This window comes from Tiliqua scincoides, chromosome 7 (genome assembly GCF_035046505.1).
Source record: "Tiliqua scincoides isolate rTilSci1 chromosome 7, rTilSci1.hap2, whole genome shotgun sequence".
In the NCBI taxonomy this organism is placed as follows: Eukaryota; Metazoa; Chordata; class Lepidosauria; order Squamata; family Scincidae; genus Tiliqua; species Tiliqua scincoides.
The window spans coordinates 29,824,130-29,843,880 of record NC_089827.1 but is presented as its reverse complement, the minus strand read 5'-3'; the positions used below and the strand labels follow the sequence as shown (position 1 = coordinate 29,843,880).

The following is a 19,751-nucleotide window of genomic DNA, read 5'->3' as shown; positions in this document are numbered from 1 at the left end:
AAACTGGACAGATTTTTAAGTGAATTTGTAATTGTATTTTATGGTGTTTTTCTGATGTAGTAAGTTATTTTGAGAGGTCCCTTGACAACCAGAATCTGAATATTTGGAGACTGATCAACACACACGTGCACATGAACACTCCCTCCTCAGAATACAGTTGTACCATATGGGGAAAGAAAAGGATAAGATGTTGCTCAGATTGCTATCCCCTCCCCAAAGCAAAGCCAAAATGGCCACTGCTACATCCTGCGGGGGCGGGGGCAGGTTATAAAGGCATCCTCTGGGTAAAGGAACATTTGTTCCCTTACCCAGGGGTAAGCCTCCACAGGATTGTGGGGTCTATTTGGACCTGGGCTCTGGCACAGGTCCATGTGGACCCACACTGTAGGAACATTGTCCAGGCTAGGATTCAGCAGTTGCTACAAAAACTGCCCCCAGTTCACCCTTCCCCTGGAGGATTGTACAAGTCCAGGAAGGGGGCTAGGGGCTAGGGGGCCAGCAGCTGCTGCCGATCCCACCTCCAATCCACACTTCCTTTGCCACTGCCCTGTTTTGCCCTCTCCCCACCCCATCCCGCCGTCCTATCTGCCACAGTGGGTGGCCGGTGATCCTCTGGCACATGGGGGAAGGCTCCAGCATTCTCTCCAGCAGACTGCAAGCCTGTGTGTTGTTGGAGCATCTTTTATGTTGCATATTACATCACTCATTACTGAGGACACATAGACACATGGATGACTCTTGAAACTTCCAAAATTTGCTTTCTGCTGGGCAACACCCATTTCATTTCCAACTGTGTTACAAAGATGAGTGAAGGTTTTGCCTAAAACAAACCAAGTGAGCAAAGAGGTTTCTGTTCATTCTAGCGTGTCAATATTAGTGCTGAGTCAAAATTAAAAGCTTCCTGAGAATCAAAAGTCACTTCACTCATTTTTGTAAATTCCTTGCTTGTTTTTTCAAAAGAGATTACTGCCAAAGAGCCAAGAAGACTGTTTGATTCTAAAAGATGATCCCTCATTGGCTAGAGTTGCCAATATGACCAATATAAAAAGCCATGCCCTCACCTGCATAGACTTATTTACCCTTGGTGATTATGTCAGAATATAGCTAAATCCTTTTTGCTGCATAGCATTGTGACATCATCCTCACACATTAACCCCAACTGACTGGGATCACTTGAGGAAGAATGGGGGGGAAAACAGAAATGAAAATAGAATGAGAAAAAACAGCAGGCAAAGTAGCAGCAGAAGGGTAAAAGCAGCAACTGCACATAGTTGTGTCCAGCTACAACACATGAAGGGCTGGAGGAGCTGCCTACCCCACAAGATTTCTACTCATGGTGAAAAACTTGGAGAATATTTGGCTCACTACTACACTGAATGAGAAGTGTTGAATGTTTGGCAAGAACAATCCTCCTTGACATAACCCCACAATCACCTGCTTCTCAAACATCTATTTTCTTTTTTCCAGCAATGCCTTCTTGGTTATCAAAGAAAATGACTCCACCAATAGCTTGGTTCTCAGTTACAAAGAGCAGAATTTGCACAATATTTGATTGTAAACACTCCACCAAGTTCCTACATAAAAGTGTTGCTCATAAGTCTCATTGTTCCATCCTGGAATCATAGTGGTTTCTTTCATGCTTCAAAACCTACCTCTAGTTTTAGCAGTTTAAAAAACCACACACACCCAATAAAATATCATTAATTAAACTGCAATCACAAAGCATCTCAGTAATTAATGAAGGAGAGCTACTGGAAGCTCTTCTGAATACCAATGAGAACTGCAGGTGTGCTCACAACTGTACACTATGATGTAGTTCAAGTGTTGCCAATTAGGGAATTAGAATGGTAAATAAATAAGAGGAAGGTTGTAGATATGCAGTCAAACGTATCCATTCAAACGTAAGGAGAGATACTCTCTAAACCAAAGGTTTCACAAAAAGTGTATCAATGGTGAGTAGCAAGACAAAAAGCAGCCACTTGAATGGAAAAATCTAATTCACGTATCCAAGAGAGTGCAAAATGATCTAGATCATTTGCACAAGAGAACATGCCAGCCACTGTTGTTCCTCCATTCCACAAATGTACTTTATTGATACTGAGAGAGCATAATTGTCAGTTCCGTGAGACAGCACAACACAATCATAGGTTACTGTTACAACATAATCAAAGGTCTTATTACAATTATAATTCGCAATCAATGAACTCCCATGTTATGAAGGTTTTAGAAACATGATTCCAGCAGAGGGGGAAGATGAATGACCCTTTCAGTTACATAATTTTGGCAATAAATTAAACCAACATTCTCGTGATTATGCAAAAGAAAAATTGAACATTTAGATGAACACAGAGGGTGAGCAATGCAGACCCAGAGAAGTGACTTGTGAGAAGTGACTCACAAGGCAAGCAGTGCCTGCAGTCTGGAGTAGGCAACTCCCTGCACACTCCAGAGTCAGCAAAAGGCTTCTGCCTCTTCATCTCTCAATCATTGGTAAGTGGGTTTCACAAGCTGCCCTCAGAGGTGTGCTTCCCAGTATAATGACATACAGGTCTTGACCACATTGGTTAAGCCATGATGTCCACTGGTCTTGATCTGGCACTTCTGGATTTTCTCATTCTCTACATCTGCTCTGCCAATGGGCTGTTGGATTGCTCTTGAAGAAAATTCCCCAGTCTGCTGCTGGAATTGGAGTTGATGGATTGACAGTTGATGCATAGGGCCTTTTATCCTCCTCTGCCAGCCAATCCCTGCAAAGGAATGAAAAAACAAGTACGGGTTGAGTCTCACTATTCGCGAGGGTTCCATTCCAAGAATCACTAGTATGACTGTCTCTCTGCAACAGTAAAAAGCAGTTTTTAAAACCGTGATTTTAAAGTGGTGCATTTTTTCCCTTCTCCAGGGATCAGCACATTCCTTCTCATTTGCAGGGGCCATTCATGTTGAGTCAAATTTGTGTACAAAGAATCCATGTATAACAAGGCTGGACCTGTAATTTCAGTAGTGGAAGCAAAGCCATGAGTCAGATAAAAACATCATTGGTTACCCAGCCAAGCCACATCCAAAAACAACCTGTTTGTTATACTTGCAACTCCCTCCCCTTTTCTCCTTTTGTTGCCTCTCCCATAACTGAGCTGTAGACCTGCAAGTTCCTTGAGTAAGCAACCTGCTTCTTTTGGCATATATATTACTGTGCAAAGCTCAATATGCCATTAAATAAGCAGCAGCAGTTGTTCTTATAATCCCTAAGAAAACTACCAGTCACTGAACCTTGTACCCATAAGACAGGCCATGTCAGAGGCAGCCTCCTCCAGGAAAGAGAGGGGCTGGCCCCTGCAAATGACCCTGGCACCAACCATGATCCAGCATTTGAAGAACTACTAGAACCTACTTCCTCCACAGACATTCCCCTCCAGACACCCCACCCCCAGGGGAGTACACAGACCTGGGAGATCTGGCACCCCCGCATCTGGAACCCTCCAAGCCCCTCTTCATTGCCCCCAAGAACAGAGGCAGTGCTAGATCAGAACCAAGGCCAAATATTAGCTTGCCTAGCTTCCCAAGGCCTCACTTCTTCTGGGTTTCCTTGTGGGGAGGAGGAGAAAGCAGACTCAGATACAGGCTCTGAATCAGGATCCAACTAGATCCATGAAGGGGTGGGGTTTCCTGGTCTCATAAATCCTTCAGTCTTGCCTAAGCACTCGCTGGTGCAACAGCCTTATTTCAGGAATTCATCCAGAGCCGACTTTAAAATGTCCTTCCTTGCATCCTCCCTTCCAGCCTTTTGCCCCTGGTTTCCTATTGTAACCTGCCTCACCATGTTGTTGCTCTACCTGGCAGTCTCTGCCATTCCTAACAGGCCAGCCAGCTCTACACCTGGAAACACAAGCAGGCGTTTGCCTGCCCTGGGCAATTCGGAGCATGCTGGAGTGTCAAGACTCAGCATGGCCTTTGCAGAGCGCACAAAACTCCTTTGTTCTGTGACTAGGAACTCCAAGCTGAACCACATTTCTTTGCTCACTACTAAGTGTTCCTTTTCACACCTTCTACGCTTTCTTTTCGGTGTAGAAGCTGCTGTAGCTTAGTGAAGATGTCAGATGTGTGCCTTGGACCACATGGGAGGAGACCCATGCTGGCATTACCTCTCCTGGAAATTAGGCCAAGGCTGGTGTGGGGCAGAGCTGCAGGGTGGGCTCCCAAGTTACTTGTGATCTATGTTAGTACTTTTGTGGGAAAGAAACATTGCATTCTATTGCCATCACCACCCACATGTATTTTATAGTACAAGTATGCGCCACTTAACAACAGAGATACATTCTCCTATCCCGTTGTTATGCGATTAGGTCATTAAGTGAACATTCAGTTCAATCTTTTGCCTTTGTTGTGCAAACAGACTCTCCCTGCCAGACACCAGCTGGCTGCACAGGCTTCTGGAGATAGATTGCTTTTTCTTTGTATGAAGAGCCTCTTTGTTGTGAAGAGCCTCTGCTGCAGGCTATGGGAGACCCGATTGTCTCATCATCATCATCATTATTATTTTATTGATTTATATCCAGCCTTTTTGCCCCATGGGCACACAAGGCAGCCTACAACAATGAAAAAAGCATCTTTTTAAAAGCATCTTTTAAAAAAGCATCATTAAAAGCATCTTTGTTGTGCTTAGACCACCTTCATAATTGTGGTCTGCTGTGAAGCGGCACATGCCTGTATCCGCTTCTCCAGCATTGGCTGCCCATTTGTTTCCGGGCCGAATTCAAGGTGCTGGTTTTGACCTTTAAAGCCCTATACTGCTCTGGGCCAGGGTATCTTAGAGATCACCTACTCCCATACAACCCAGCTCGTCCTCTTAGGTCATCGGAGAAGGACTTTTTGCAAGTGCCGCCGCCTAGGGAGGTACGTGGGGTGGCGGCAAGAAATAGGGCCTTCTCAGTAGTGGCACCAACACTATGGAACTCCCTTCCTCTTGATTTAAGAATGGCTCCCTCTCTTGAGACTTTTCGGTGAGGCCTGAAGACCCTTCTGTTTAAACAAGCCTTCTGAGTTCTCGGCCTTTTTAAACATCTTTTTAACATCTTTTAATATTTTTTACAGGCCTGATTCTTATGATTTGCTGCTGCTCTATACTCTTTTTTACCCAACTATTTTTTGTCTGACTGCTGTTTTTATGATATGTGTCAATATGTTTTTATTTGTTTTAAATTATGTTTTAAATCTGTTTTAACCTGTTGTAAGCTGCCTTGAGTCCCTTCGGGGAGAAAGGCGGGGTAAATATAAAGTTATTATTATTATTATTATTATTATTATTATTATTATTATTATTATTATTCACAAAAGGCATATTTTTGAACCTGAAATGGCACAGTGCTGTGGTAGTGTGCACACACATAGCCATTTTGTATGTGTCCATTCCCCATTATCTTGTCTCAAGCAAGTCTTAACAACACAGACACAAGCAATCTGGTCTGTGTGGTAGGGAGGAGGCTGCTGCAGCAGAACCTTATCAGAGGGAAGCCTGGCTACATGTTACATCTGTTATGTGAAAAACTAACCATGTGAAAACCTGGCCCTATTATTGCTAATGGTAAGTCTAAATCTCCAAGTCTAAGACTGCCAGAGGGGGATCATAGGGAAGCAGGAGCTCCTGGTCACCTTGCTCCATCTGGTCGTTTCTTTCTGCTTGTCTTTCTCCTCTGCCAGCTAAATATCCTGCACCTCTCAACACCATGAGACTCAACTATTGACACTAAGCAAAAGGGAACAATAGACAGTCCGAGAAAGGCAGGCAGGAGCACCTGCCCCCAGGGGGGTTGCAACAGCACCCTCCAATTCTCCCCACTCGTACCCAGAGAGAATTCTCCAGAGTCAAAGTCTAACTTATACATGGATATTTTTCACAAGATGAATGTAACATGTTGCCAGGCTCAGCAGGGCTGAATATTCAACACTGTATAAATTTAAACACTGCATAAATTAACATAATATCTTTTAGGGAAGAGAGGGGGCAGGAAATGCCACAAGTAAAAGCAGAATCCTGCTTCTCCCTTTAGGAATCTGCCAGGTGAGGCAAGAAAAGACAGGTGGCTGCCCGCCACTCACAGCTTGCTGACTGTAAAACAAGAAGTCAATTTCCACTGCGAGGGATGCCCTGTGTGACACCAAGAATATTGAGCTGGCTGTGAGGGGAGGAGAGTGGGCTCCTTTCTGTGGTTTGAAGCAACAGCAGTTACACCTGCAATATTTTGGATTAATTGCTTAGAAAACTGGCTAATTGTTGGACATTTCCCTGGGTTGAAAACAATCCCTCACGCGTATGCGCCAAATTACCCACTGCAATGACTTCAATCAGAATAAAGACGCAGGAACTGCAGGAAAGGCACTGCAACAACCTGCTTTTAAGCTTGCTGAAAACAGCATCAGTAAAACAATCAACCTTACAAACAATTCAGTTCACGGCATTTGACAGAGGCCAATCTCAATGTGAAAAAGTGAATAAAACCTGCCCCACAGTCTCATCATAATTTCAAGAATGAAATTAGACAGAGTCTGATGATGTGAGACCAAAGCAGGATTATGATGAAAAACTGATACTAGTAGCCTGACTGCAACTTTTTCCCCACCCCCCGCATCTTGTCACTGAAATTTGATGCTGGTGATGAAAAATGTGTGTGGTAGGGGGGCAGTCACCTAGCCATGCACCACAATTCTGGAGGTGGCAACAGTCAGCAGAGAGAATCTGAGCAGGCAGCAGAGAACAAGCAGTGGTATCATGGGGTCCTCTATAAGAGATGGTTGTCAGAGCTGGATTCCTCCTAGTAGATGTTCAGGTTACTTTCTGAACCCAGAGACGCAGGAAGTCAGACATAAATTCAAGCAGGTTGTTACCAACTCAGACTGTGCTAGGTATGAAATTGATTGTACTGAGGAACCAGACCAGGCTCTGTTACAGTTATATCAGGCCAGTCGGGAGATCACTGTCTCCTCAGAGCACCTGATCCTGTTGGAATGAAAGCTGAAAGCATTCTCTACAGTCAGTGGTGGTGCTTTACTACTGCAGAGATCAGGTCGGCAATTCCCTCTGTTCACAAACTCTAAATTAGATGACTAACTCATCAGTTGCGGACCTACCATAAGGTCTGATGGGGCAAAAGTCCCAGGCGCAAGGCACTAGGATCCTGCGGAAGCCTCTCTGAAGCTTCAGATGGGGGTGGAAACTGCTTCAGATTTCCCAGAAGCACAGTTTATAGCAGGGGTGTCCAAAGTTTTTGGCAGGAGGGCCACATCATCTCTCTGACACTGTGTCGGGGGCCGGGGGAAAAAAGAATTAATTTACATTTAAAATTTGAATAAATTTACATGAGTTTACATAAATGAATATATTGAAGATGAACTTATATGAATGAATGAAGGTCTTGCAATAGCTCAAGGCCTATAAAAGGCCTTGCACAAAGAAAGGCTGGCCTTTCCTTTGCTGCCGCTACTGCATCACAGATGTGAAACAGCAAGCAGTGGAGGGAGCCCTCATCCCACAGCTCACGTGAGAGGTCAAACAGTCGCCCTCATGCTGAAAGCAGTTGCGTCAGGCCAGTGAGGGCTCCAGCAGGTCTCTGGAGGGCCAGAGGCTCATTGGAGACTGGAGACTCCCTGAGGGCCGCATTGGGAGTCCTTAAGGGCCACAAGTGGCCCCAGGGCCGGGGTTTGGGCACCCCTGGTTTATAGCATTGGCGAACCTCACAAAGGTTTTCCTGACGCGTTCCTGGGTTGTGCAAGGCTCTGTGAGCCTCAGGTGAGTGGGGGGAGGGGGCGGATTTCTGCACAGGGGGGCAGTGAAAGCCCGTGGGGGGGGCACCAACACCAACCTTAGCCCTGGGTGTGGGGCTGGGGAGGTCCACTGCTGATCACAGTCACTGGTTTGAGGACCCCTGGGACTCTACAGTGGAGGTAGGATAAACTGTGATGTAAACTCTGTGCTCTGCTGTCTTCAAAAAGCCTTCGGGTGATGCAGTTGCTCCAAGTCAGCCTCCGTCCTAACCCATGTTGCCTACCATATCTATATATATGCATGCATGGTGCTGTGTGCATGCCTGACGAGTATGACCCCGATCAGCCTTGTGTCATCCTGCTTGGGTTGATGGCAAAGAACTGGAATGACAGAAAAAGGTCAAGGTTTTCAGAAGAACCCCCCCCACCCCCCACTCACTGGATGACTTGGTAGAAGCCTTGCCTTTGAAATATTCCATGACCAGCCGCACCTTGCCTTGTCAGCCAAGGCATCAGTAGAGTTGTTGGTGTGCACCCTGAGGAAAGCACAGTCAGTGTGGAACCCAGTACAGCTCAGAGGCTGTCTGGCTTGGGGAGAATGGCAGGCGAGCCCTCAGGCTGGAATTGCTAATGGCTACCTCAAAGGCTTTTTGGCTTGGGGGAGTCAGGGCAGGTCAGCTGCGTCAACCTTACAGGGTTGGCATTGACAAGCTTGGATGAGTCAGAACCAGCCTGTACCTTGGAGCCAGGATGGGAACATTTGTCCCAGGGGAATGAGCAGTTGTTTGCCACCTCCCCTGAAGTCTTCAGTTGCCTGAACTTAAGGGGGAGGAGTTTCAAGTCTTCCCACTGCAGGTTCTTTCCTTCCTGAAATTGTGTTTAATCCAGTGTAACTCACACATCTGTCTCTTGTGTTTATAGGGAGTGCATGGAACTGTGATTGCTGGCTGAGCAATGAAAGAAAATGCGCCCTGCACATCTTCAGAACCGAACATCTGAGCAGAGATGACTGAATCAAAATACATGCAGTCCCACTAAACCCCTTCACCACCACCAAGCACAAGAGCAGGAAACATGCACAGGACTACATGGCTGAATATCAAATGAGCAACTCAGAAGCTGCAGTGAGAACACACACACACACACACACGCACGCACACAGGGCAATGCTGTTGCAGGCAACAATCATGTATCTATAAAGATGCCATAATTGGCCTGTTCCATCTCTCTCTTCCAGGCATACAGTCTATGCCAGCTTACAGTGCTCTCTTGAGAGACTCCACAAAGTCAGCTTGGCAAGCTGCCTTACCCACCCTTATAAACTGGCATGTCCCTGGATCTGCAGACGATAGCCATACAAGCAAGAGCACGGCTTCCAGCCCTACCAGTCCTCTGGGGGTGCTCTCTGAAAGGCAGCAGGCCAACTTCATGGAAATGGAATTATAACAAGAGAAGATGATGGTAATTTATAAAGCACTACCATAAGCCAGCCAAGCGGATGTGTGACTGCCTTTGCTGGCAATATTACTGTAGAACCACTGGATGCATTCCAGGGGGAAATTCTCCCGCCAAAGCCCTGCTGAAATGAATAGAAACCGAACAAGAGCAATGCTGCGAAGACAAAAAATCCCCAATCAGACTCTCTCCAAGTTGCTGACCTCTAATTGCTGTTTTCCGAATGCCCATAGCGAGGGAAGCATCTAGAATGGAAACAAAAGTCAAGGTGCTAGCTCCCTGTCACCTACTCTGCTGGAAGGCTGCCTGACTGGAGAATGGGACAAACCTCATCAGGGGATGGGTGAAATTCTGCAGCAGAGAAAAAGGCAAGGGCGGCAATACCTAGCAAAGAGGATACCAAGCACTTTTGTCTAAGAATAACAGGAATGAGCCCTTGCCTTCCAAGGCTTTCCATGACCATGTCCTGCCCCCCCCCCGACCCCTTATCTCCATTCTCGTATCCGTGTACCTTCGTCTTCTGCTTCCTCAGTTATATGCTCTCCTCTTCCTGCCTGGTGTTGCAACTGTCTGTGTCACAACACTGCCTCCAGATACTTCCTGTTTGCCAAGCTAAGCCCTCAGATGACTGACTTTTTCTCCTTGCTGCCCTTTATGCCTGGAGCTGCCACCCATAAGATTCCCTGAAGCCACTTCTCCTATTTTCTTTGGATCCCTTCTCAAAACCTACCTTTTCCAAGAAGCCTTGGGCACAGCCACTTAGCCCCATTCCATACTGTCACTTAAGCCTAACAGCCCAATCCTATCCTGGGCCATTGCTTATGGTGCAGGACCACCAACACAGTACCTGCTGCATTCTATGCACTGGCCAGGACCAGACTGACTAGGGACAGGTAAGTAAAGAAAAACTTTACTTACCTCCTCTATTGCTGTCTGGTCACCTATAGGACTCCTCAAAGCTACACCAGCTATTCTGCTGGCATAGCTCTGAGGAGGCTTGTTGTGGCACGCCCAGGCTGGGGTTTTTGGACATGATAGATGACAGCATAGTAGTGATCAACCCCCACTCCACCAGCATACCCGCTTCTACAGTGACAGAATCCCATCAGCGGCTGGTCTACACTGAACTGCTGGTTCTGCAAGGCCTTCCAACCTTTGCACCAGTGGCAGTACTCTGCAGACTGGCAAACCACCAATCTTGGGATGTAAGTGCACATAACTGAAATAATACATATTCTTGCTCTGAATCCCCTTCCTCTGTTGTCTCCCTCTGCCAAACTGCAGACTGTAATATATAACAGCCAGGACACAGACATGGTACCTTTTATGTTTGGTACCATGCACTATCTACATAAATAACAAGAATTAACATTTCAAACAATAAAGTCCAGGGTGGTTAAAAGCAACAAAGACTGAAGGTGCTTTCTACCTATACCACATGTTGACACGGGTCCAGTCCCTACCTCTTGCAATTTAAGCAAGATTCATAGACAGAGCAACAAAAGTTAAATGAAGAAAAATCTATACAATGAAAGCAAATTGTAGAAAAGAGAAAATCCACTAGTAAGCAGTCAGCAATGTGAAATAAGCCACAGTGTCACAAAATGGGGCATTTCCAAGGTAGATAGCAAAGCAAAAAAAGAGATGATGAACAGAGTATGTTACAAAGTGATAGGATCCAGGGAGCTGGCTGGAAGGCCCCCAGAGCACTTTTTCTCAAACTGTGGGTCAGGACCCACTAGGTGGGTCGTGAGACAATTTAAAGTGGGTCTCCATTCATTTCAATATTTTATTTTTAATATATTAGACTTGATGCTACCATGATATGTGACTGCATTGGGGAAATGTTATAGACCTGTACTTTTAACAAACTACTATATATATTCTTTTAACAATGATAGTAAAGGAAACTTACTCCTGGGTAAGTGTGGGTAGGATTGCAGCCTAGGACAGTTAAAAACTTTCCTGCATGATGTCACTTCCAGTCATGACATCACTTCCGGTGGGTCCCGACAGATTCTCATTCTGTCCCAGTGGGTCCCAGTGCTAAATGTGTGAGAACCACTGCTCCAGAGAGATTCCAAAGTCTCCCCACCCTTTTGCCTCCAGCACCCACCTGCTTGGCATGGACAACACACTTCATGTATTCGCTGGCCAGGGCTGAGCAGCTGAGTGTCTTCTGGGACTTTTGCTGATAGCACTGGAGAATTTTGCTCTGCAGGTCAGCACACACTGGGTGAGACTCATATCGTCTGGAATTTGGGAGCAGGGAGGGGAGAAGAGAACACACATTTTAATGGACGCTTCCACAGTTAGTTATAAGAAACAACATATCTTGATAAAGACAACATCACTGGAAGAAATGTAATACTTGCTCAGTTAAGAAGTTTATTATATACTTTCAGGAAGCTCACAAAGATGTTAACTACCCTTCTCTTTTTTTTGATGCCCAGTAACTGGTATTTATTTATTTAAAATAAGGCAGGAGGTCTATTTTAGACAGTAGAACCGTCATTTAAGCTTGAAGATAACATCTTAAGGTTGCCAGTTCAAGATCACTGGAAGCTTCCATGAGTGGCAAGACCTCAAGAAGCTGACAAGCTGAGTTGAACTGCTTGGGTGAGAGACAAGAAGTCAGCTGCAGCTGTTTGTCAGCATGGGTGGCAACGTAGCCAGAATGATTACCAGACTGAAAAGATCCATCTGGAATGTAGTTTGTTCTTGAAAGACAGAACTACTTTGTTTATTCTAAAAAACCCCTTGAGGGTTTAGAGAAAGCCTGCCTATGTGAACCGCTTTGGATTCAAACGAGCAATTCCAATGATCAAGAAAGGTGGAATATAAGTGCCAGTTTAATATTATTATTATTATTATTTCTATACAGCTTTTCCAGTGCTAAAAGCAGTTATTTAAAACATTTGTATGCTGCCTTTTCCTTCTCAATAGGGAGGTGCTCAAGCTGGCTAGTAACAAGTAAAAACAATATAATAAAAATAAATGAAGCACACACCAAAAAACCGGCAACAAGCAGTCCCATCCAAAGACCTCAACAGAAGCAATACCTGATTTATATAATTAAGAGCCCAATCCTATCCTTCCCCCCCCCACCCATTGGTGCAGCTGCACCAAAAACAAGTGTGCTGTATCCAGTGGGGAACCAAATCAGGAGGCTTCACCAGGGACTTAAATCCCATTACCCCTGCATAAGTCTTCCAAAACTCCAGAAGGCATTACGAGGCTTTCTGAGGGCTCATCCCTCAGAACTCCTGAAGGGGGAGAGACAGACACCTGTGGCACGGGGAGTGGCACCCCTGGAAATGTGCCCTGGGTGGGACAGTGGCCAGGAATGTCACTGGGTGGGAAGGTTGCTGCTGGAGGGGACAGGATTCAGTGCAGTAAGACAGCAAGGCCAGCTCTACTGGCCTAGAAGGATAACACAAGTAAGCCCAAGTACACATACCACAAATAATTGCATGTTCTTCCTTTGTACCCTTCCCTTCTTTCTCTTTTCAGATTGTGAACCTCTTTGAGACAGAGAATCTCTTCTTTTGCTATGTAAACCACTAAATAAACATGTCCTTCATCAAACTCCATTTTTTCCATAGTAGGTCAATACTATCATCCCCAAATTGCAGATGAGGGACTAACTGAGGCTAAGGACAAGTGATTTGTCTAGAGCCACCAAGTGGGTTGACACTGAACTGGGGAGGGACTGCTTCACATGTCCATATCTTTGCCTCTGCTGCATATGAATGCATCTAACTCGCAAGATTGGTCTAATGATCCTCCATGTCTTCCTCTATCTCAATTTTAGTAAGGTCTACCCTCTTTGTGCAACATGACAGTACAGAGTACTGACAGTACAGTACATTGCTAACAGTACAGAGTAATGATGGTGATGGCAGGGCATGCAAGCTGTGCCTCTAGTCCTACAATAATCACATTAGGAAATGGCAAAATAAAAGGTCAGTTTCTGTCAAGTCTCCAAACCAGCCTGTGGCGGCCGAGATTATTAATCTGGGTGCGGTGGTGGTGAAGGCTTATTGTTCCGCCTGCAGCCTCCTGTCTTCGTGCCTGATCTTTGCAAAAGCTCACACCCAGAAGGCTCATTTCCCGGAGGAAGTGGCTGCCCGGTGTGAGTTTCTGCAGGGCGGAATGGTAAGGCTTCGCTAATGCTGCACCCAAGCTGATTTTCTGGTGCACCGGATCTGGCCCTGCAGCCCAGAGTTTGGAGGCCCCTGATCTAGTGAATGAAAACCACATAATTTGCTTAACAATCTCTTCCCCCTAGTTTGGAAAATCAGTATATGAACATACACCTCTTTTCCACATAAATCCAATAATATGTAGTTCAAACACACTTTCCAAATAGTTATCTGAAGTTCAGCAGGGCCACAAAGAGACACACACATTAATGAGTGTGATCTCCAGTGAATATTTTTCTGCTTCTTATTATGGACTGGTCTAAGAAAAGCTATATTTTAACTCAGAGATGAAAGCGAGATGCAAAGCACTCAACAGCTCCTCAGGGGTGCTCTCTTCCTGGCTGTCTTGCAAGATGTAAAATAAGGGCGATTTAACTGTCTTTTGCTGGTTTTTATATCACATATCCAGATAAAAACATCCTCCTGCACGCTTTCTTGATCATTGTCCTCTGCTGAACATGTGAAATCAAAAATTCAATCTTGTAGCCATGCTCTATATGACTCAAAAGTTGTCTTCTGCAGATTCTTAAGGATAGCAGGTTTCTTATCTGTTCACTCTTCTTTCTTACATTATGTTGTGTATCAATCAAGACTACCACCACCAAATGCTCAAGACCTGAAGATCTCAAAGTGAAGAAAGGACCTCCAGGGGAGGGAGGGTCCTTTAACCCCCAAAGAATTAATTTTCATGCTACACTTTCTAATCAAGAGGCTGCACCTTTACCTCAACAGTCATGGCAGAACAGCATGCAGCTGTGATAAATGCTTGCTTACCAACTGTTGACCTTTAAAAACTGATCAGAAGCAACAATTCACTCACAATGTTTGCCTATCAAGTTTGCAATAATGTTCTGGCACAGAAATAACTTGCAAGGATGATCCCACGACTGGTTGGTTAAAATATAAGCATGCTGTTAGTAGAGAGAGTTCAGCTTCCTGTTTGTGTGGACTGACAGTGTCAGGAGTCACTTTTTCCACTAGCTTTTTGCTAGGCCTTCCTCCCTGGAAGATGCTGTAGTTCAGTGGCAGAGCACAAGCTTCGCATGCAGAACATCCCAGGTTCAATTCTTGCTTTTTCCAGGTAGGGCTGGGAAACAGCAATGCCAGAGGCACTAATTTCATGGGAAGAAATATCCATGAATAACATCCATGAGTTTCACATACGTGGGAAGATGGGACGATGGAAAGGTGGGAGTGCTGTGTGGTTGGAGAAGAATCCCTGTCTGTGTTCTGCTTTGATTTCTGAACTGGAATGTTTGAATTCCAATCTATGCAAAATAACAGCACAAGCGCACTGTGTAATGGGACCTTTGGCTGATCATGGCTTAGGTTTGAAGCCTAAATTGATGATGTCACTTCTAGCCATGACATCAATTTCAGGTTAACGACATCACTCCCAGTAGGTCCTAACAGACTGTCATTCTAAAAAGTGAGTGCTAAAATATTTGAGAACCACTAGAGTAGACAATGGTCTGAGTAAGTGTAAGGGTATTTCATACGTATATATACTTTCATATGCTTCCTTAACAAGTATCTATAGGGAACCTCATGATACAGAGAGTCTCTGATGGTGGCCATTCATCCTAAAGTCCCTTAGAACCATAATAATTGTGCCCTAAAAGGTTTACAATCTAATTGGAAATAGGATGCTGTAGAGTCTTTGATAACTGTGAGATCCGCAGCTGCATCAGTACCGAATAAAACAGGAAGGGAAGCAACATGTTCCTGCTTTGTATGACTTATGACTCACCACTCTCATGATTCACCAGCACTAATGAAATCTAATGGAAGCCCTGCCACAGACTGCTAGCAGGTTTTATTCAGAGAGTCACTGTAAGCAAAACAATTAACCTAAACTTAGAATTGTCCCTGTGCAGTTCAAATGAGGTGATTGAGATGGAAGGACTATGCTTTCCTGAAGATGGGGGACAGGACAAATCTGCAGATACTCTTTCTGTGATTGTGACATTTTAAATTCCTTCAACTCTCTGATCTGTAACACAGGGCGCAATCCAAACCTGCACTGGAGCAGGCAAGCCAAGAGGCTTGCACTGCATCCAATGCAGGTTTGTTGGCTGCAGCGGCTCAGCCAGAGGCAAGGGGAAGCTCTTCCCCTTACCCCTGGGTAAGGACTGCTTGCCCCAATGGGTCTCCTCAGACCTGTGCCACCTCCAGAAGTGGCGCAAGTCTGAGGAGAGTGGAGTGGCTTGAAGCTGCTCCGTTCTCCCTGGGGATGGGGGTTGGGATCCGGCATAACCACCGGGTCCCAGCCCCGCCACCAGGTCCCTGAGCACCCACCCCCAGGGCTGCCCATCACCCTCCTTCCCCCCGCCCAGAAATGCCCCCTCCCGCCTCCTCCATGCCCCCCCATGCCTACCTTCGCTGCTTGCATCGGTGCAGGTGCACTGACACAAGCAGTGGCGAGGAAGCCGCCGTGGAGGCTTCTGCTGGTCTTCAGCTTCCTCCCACGGAGGCACAAACGTGCTTTACAGCATGTTTGTGACCCTCCCGGGGCACCTATGCCGGCATAAGTGCCGATTAGGATTGCGCCCACAGTGTCATAGGAGTGAAAATCATCAGGGGAGCATTGTTTTCCAGCCCCACCTCATGGCAAGATTCTTCCATGTGCTAAGCTGCACATTTATCAGTGTGATCCAGGCCACAATGTGCCATCCAATCAATCAATCAATCAATCAAGCAGAGTCATCAAGAAGCTGAAAGACTAGACAGGTCCAGGTCACTTGAGAAACTGAGGTTGTTTGGAATGTGAACACCAATCCTGACCAAGACACATAATTAGAAAAGAAAAGGCAGAATATAATATGTTAAGCCAATAAATAGGAAGAGAGCTCTTCCTTGCTGGAGGCCATCAGGCAGAGGTTAGACTGTCATTCAGTAGAGATGCTCTAGTTCTGGATTTCCTGCATCTAGCTAGGAGCTAGACTACAAGATTTTACCTCTCAAAGATTTACCTCTATGTTCCATCTATTTCCCAGCTATTGTTTTCCTTCACAAATATTTCCAAGTTTCATGAATTTCAGGGCAGAATGAGACAAAACAAGCAAATTGACTTTAGTTGTAAACATGCTGGTCACAGGAGTTGGAGCCCTCCTTGTTTGGAATGTGGTGGATTCCAGAATATGAACAACTGAATTAAGAAGGAAAAAGATGAGATTCCCCTACCCCACCCCACCCCACCCCACCCCATTAGGTGTACAAGGGCAGCAAATAATCCTGAACACTGCTCAAAGTTTATGCATTATTTCTCATATGACTTTACACTAAGAGTCAATACCATAGCACTTCAGGGGCTTTGTTTTTTCCTGCCTGTCAATCACTGGTTTTCACCCCACTTCCCAGCAGAGCTTCCAAAGCAGCATGTGTGAGCATATTCAGGTTCTCCCATCCACTAAGGGGAAGCCTGAGAAGACAGCGTATTGATAGCCCCAGATGTGTAAACAGGATCAGTTTCCTTAGTAGACAATGCCCTGGATTAGAAAGGAGCCCTGACCACATATTGATCCATTTCATTTGTTGTGCTCCCCTAATGTGCTGTTTATACTATTGGGAAACAGCCAAATGACAGTAATTGCCTAACATTAGCCAGGCACAAAATATATACAATAAATTACCTTCCATTCAGGAGAGGTTGCAAGGTTTCCTCAGTACATTATAGGCATATCTGCTTTCCGGTCAGCCAACAATTTCTGGTGAAGAAACATTCCTGTGTAGTGATGTATCAAGTCACCATTTTGGATGGCCTTTGCAAGCAAAGGAATGGAGAAACGTCCTGGGTCTGAACACCCCCTCTTCATTCACACAACTGTCAGTGACTGTAGCAGCTCACTATGGAGGTGGAAACCCCTCACGCCACTTTGACGGGCCTGTCATTGCCTTGCACAGCAGACATGGAAGCCCTGATGAATGGCTGTGGAGTGGGGAGGATGCCAGCCCTATCCTTGTAGACTTCCAGCTAAGCTACTGCCATGATGGTCACATTGGGAAAGGGAAGGAGGAAGCCATCCCATTCCCTTCTCACCTGTGGCTCAAAGCTCACACATAAAACCAGAGGGACATATTGCTAGTTAACATTGTTAGATGGTAATATCAGTGCAAATCTTTTCCTCACACAGATTTAGTCAAGACAGCAGCACAGAAGCTGGTAGATAACAGTAGAATGAACTAAATGAAAGAACACTTTTCTTTTCAAGAGATTACTAAAAAATTTAATGAAAGAAGCAACTTTGCGTTGTAGCATTTTTAAATATTTTTTTATTATTTTCCAAAATAAAAAAAAAACAATATAAACACATAACAAACACAAACTCAATACACAACACACACACAAAAAACAAAAACACACCATTGGAGGGTGCAGGCAATCATATATCAATATATCTAATTAAGCAATACATATCTTCTAATCCTGTTCTTCTTCTAGCTTAGCCTCTTAATATCATTTATCTGTCATATCATATCATATAATATATCATGTATACAATATAGGGCATTTAAATGCCCTATCTTATACATCTACAACTCAATTTTCAACCAAGCATAAAATGATCTCCATTGCTCTATCTGGTTTACGTTGTTGATCCAAAGTCACTGTAAGCCTATCCATTTCGGCCACATTAGTTGTAGCATTTTTATAATGTCTATTGCTCATTGTATTTCCAGGGCCTCCAGAAACGATATACATTTAGAACATTCAAAGCACCAACCAAAAAGAACAAAAAGTTACCCCACTAAGTCCAATTACATTTCCCATAATGGAGAGAACAAGAGCCAGCTGTGAAGGTATCTGATCCAATCCCACAGGATTGGAGTTCACTGTGTGATATTCACAAGTGTTAGAGGAGGAACACTAGTGAAAGATCTCAGCTCTCTGATGCATAGATTTCTTGTGCCACAAATTTGTTGCCAAGATCTACTTTTGTTCTCTCTTTCTAGCAACTCAGATTAACATGGTACTTTGTGTTTCAGCAACACAAACTTCTGTCTAAAAGTGTCTTGATACACAGAGCATTTCAAACACATTCCCCAACAGCTGGAGAATGTTCTGGTCAGAAATGCAAATAAGGGCCCAATCCTAACCAGTAGATACACTGGGAGAATGTGTATTCTGTCTGCAGAAGTGCCGCTGTGATGGTGCACTCCATGAAGCCACTAAAGCATATGGCTGGCAGCTGTGTGTGCCAATGAAGGAGCCGCCCACTGCCACTGCCAGTAAACTGGGGGCAGGCAGTAGGAGAAACGGGAGACTGGACAGGGAGGAGACAGACAAGAGGCAGAAGGAGGAAGGAAGGTGGAACCACCGTGCACCAGAATCCTATCCCCATTCCTTCCCCTGTTTTCTCTCCTTGGTTCTGTGCTACACATGTGAACCACACATCTTGGTTATCCCCTCACTACCTAGTTAATTTCCCTAATTGTGTGGGCAGATGCTTGTCTGAACTGAAATGTAGGCTAGCAGCACACACAGAGGACCAGTTCACATAAATCTTTGAATTGAGAGCAGCTTCCTCATTATTAACGTGCTGGCGGGGCCTGAAGACTTTTTTATTTAGGAAAGCCTTAGAGGCACTATAAGGGCTGTTTTTATAAATTTATAAATTATGTCTTTTACTGCGTGCTTTTAATCTGCTGCTATGTATTTTATCTTGTTTTAATTGTTTTTAAGTGTTTTGTATTTTAATGTTTATTTGTTGCCTTGCATTTTAACTTTGGATTGTTAGCCGCCTTGGGTGCCCTTCGGTGAGAAAGGCGGAATACAAATCTAATAAAATAAATAAATAAATAAATCACCCCTCCCACATGGTTAGGGAGACTGTCCCAAAAGTGAGGGGAAAGGAGGGGCTAGGATATGCGCGCACATGTCTCTTATCATTTAGGGCAGTGGTTTTCAAACTCTCTAGGAGAGTTTGAACCATGGCAAGTTCTTGGGGGGGGGGTAGGCAGCAACGCGATCCCCAGGATCATGTTGCTAAGGGGGCTGCAGGGACTGGGATGTACTCACCAGTCCCCGCAGCAGCTTCAGGTGTGCGGGAGCCCTGCGTGACCTTCTGCAGGGCTCTCCGCAGCTTAAAAGGTGAAAATGGAGTGATTGCGCTTCACTTCCACAAAACTGAAAGTGGAGCAGGATCACTGCACTTTCACTTTTTCAGACCTGGGGAGACTTGCAGAAGGTCGCGCAGGGCTCCCCGTATCCCTGACAGGCTGCTGCGGGAACTGGTGAGTACATTCCAGTCCCTGCAGCCCCCTTAGCAATGCGATCCTGGGGATTGCGTCACTGCCTCCCCCTGCCTCCGCCCCTTAAGGGGAAAGTGGCCAGGG

The 19,751-nt window shown here is 45.2% G+C and overlaps 1 protein-coding gene across 1 annotated transcript in view; it reads right to left on the bottom strand.

Annotated features, from left to right (window-relative positions):
* Positions 1–2,062: 2,062 nt before the first annotated feature.
* The window catches only part of CHCHD3 (coiled-coil-helix-coiled-coil-helix domain containing 3), a 299,145-nt gene continuing 281,456 nt past the window's right edge, over positions 2,063–19,751 (bottom strand). The window contains exons 7-8 of the mRNA XM_066634407.1: positions 11,327–11,462; positions 2,063–2,747 (exon numbers count right to left, since the gene is read on the bottom strand). Coding sequence (XP_066490504.1) covers positions 2,724–2,747; positions 11,327–11,462 — 160 coding nt within the window. The 3' untranslated portion in view covers positions 2,063–2,723. The remainder of the gene's footprint in view (positions 2,748–11,326; positions 11,463–19,751) is intronic.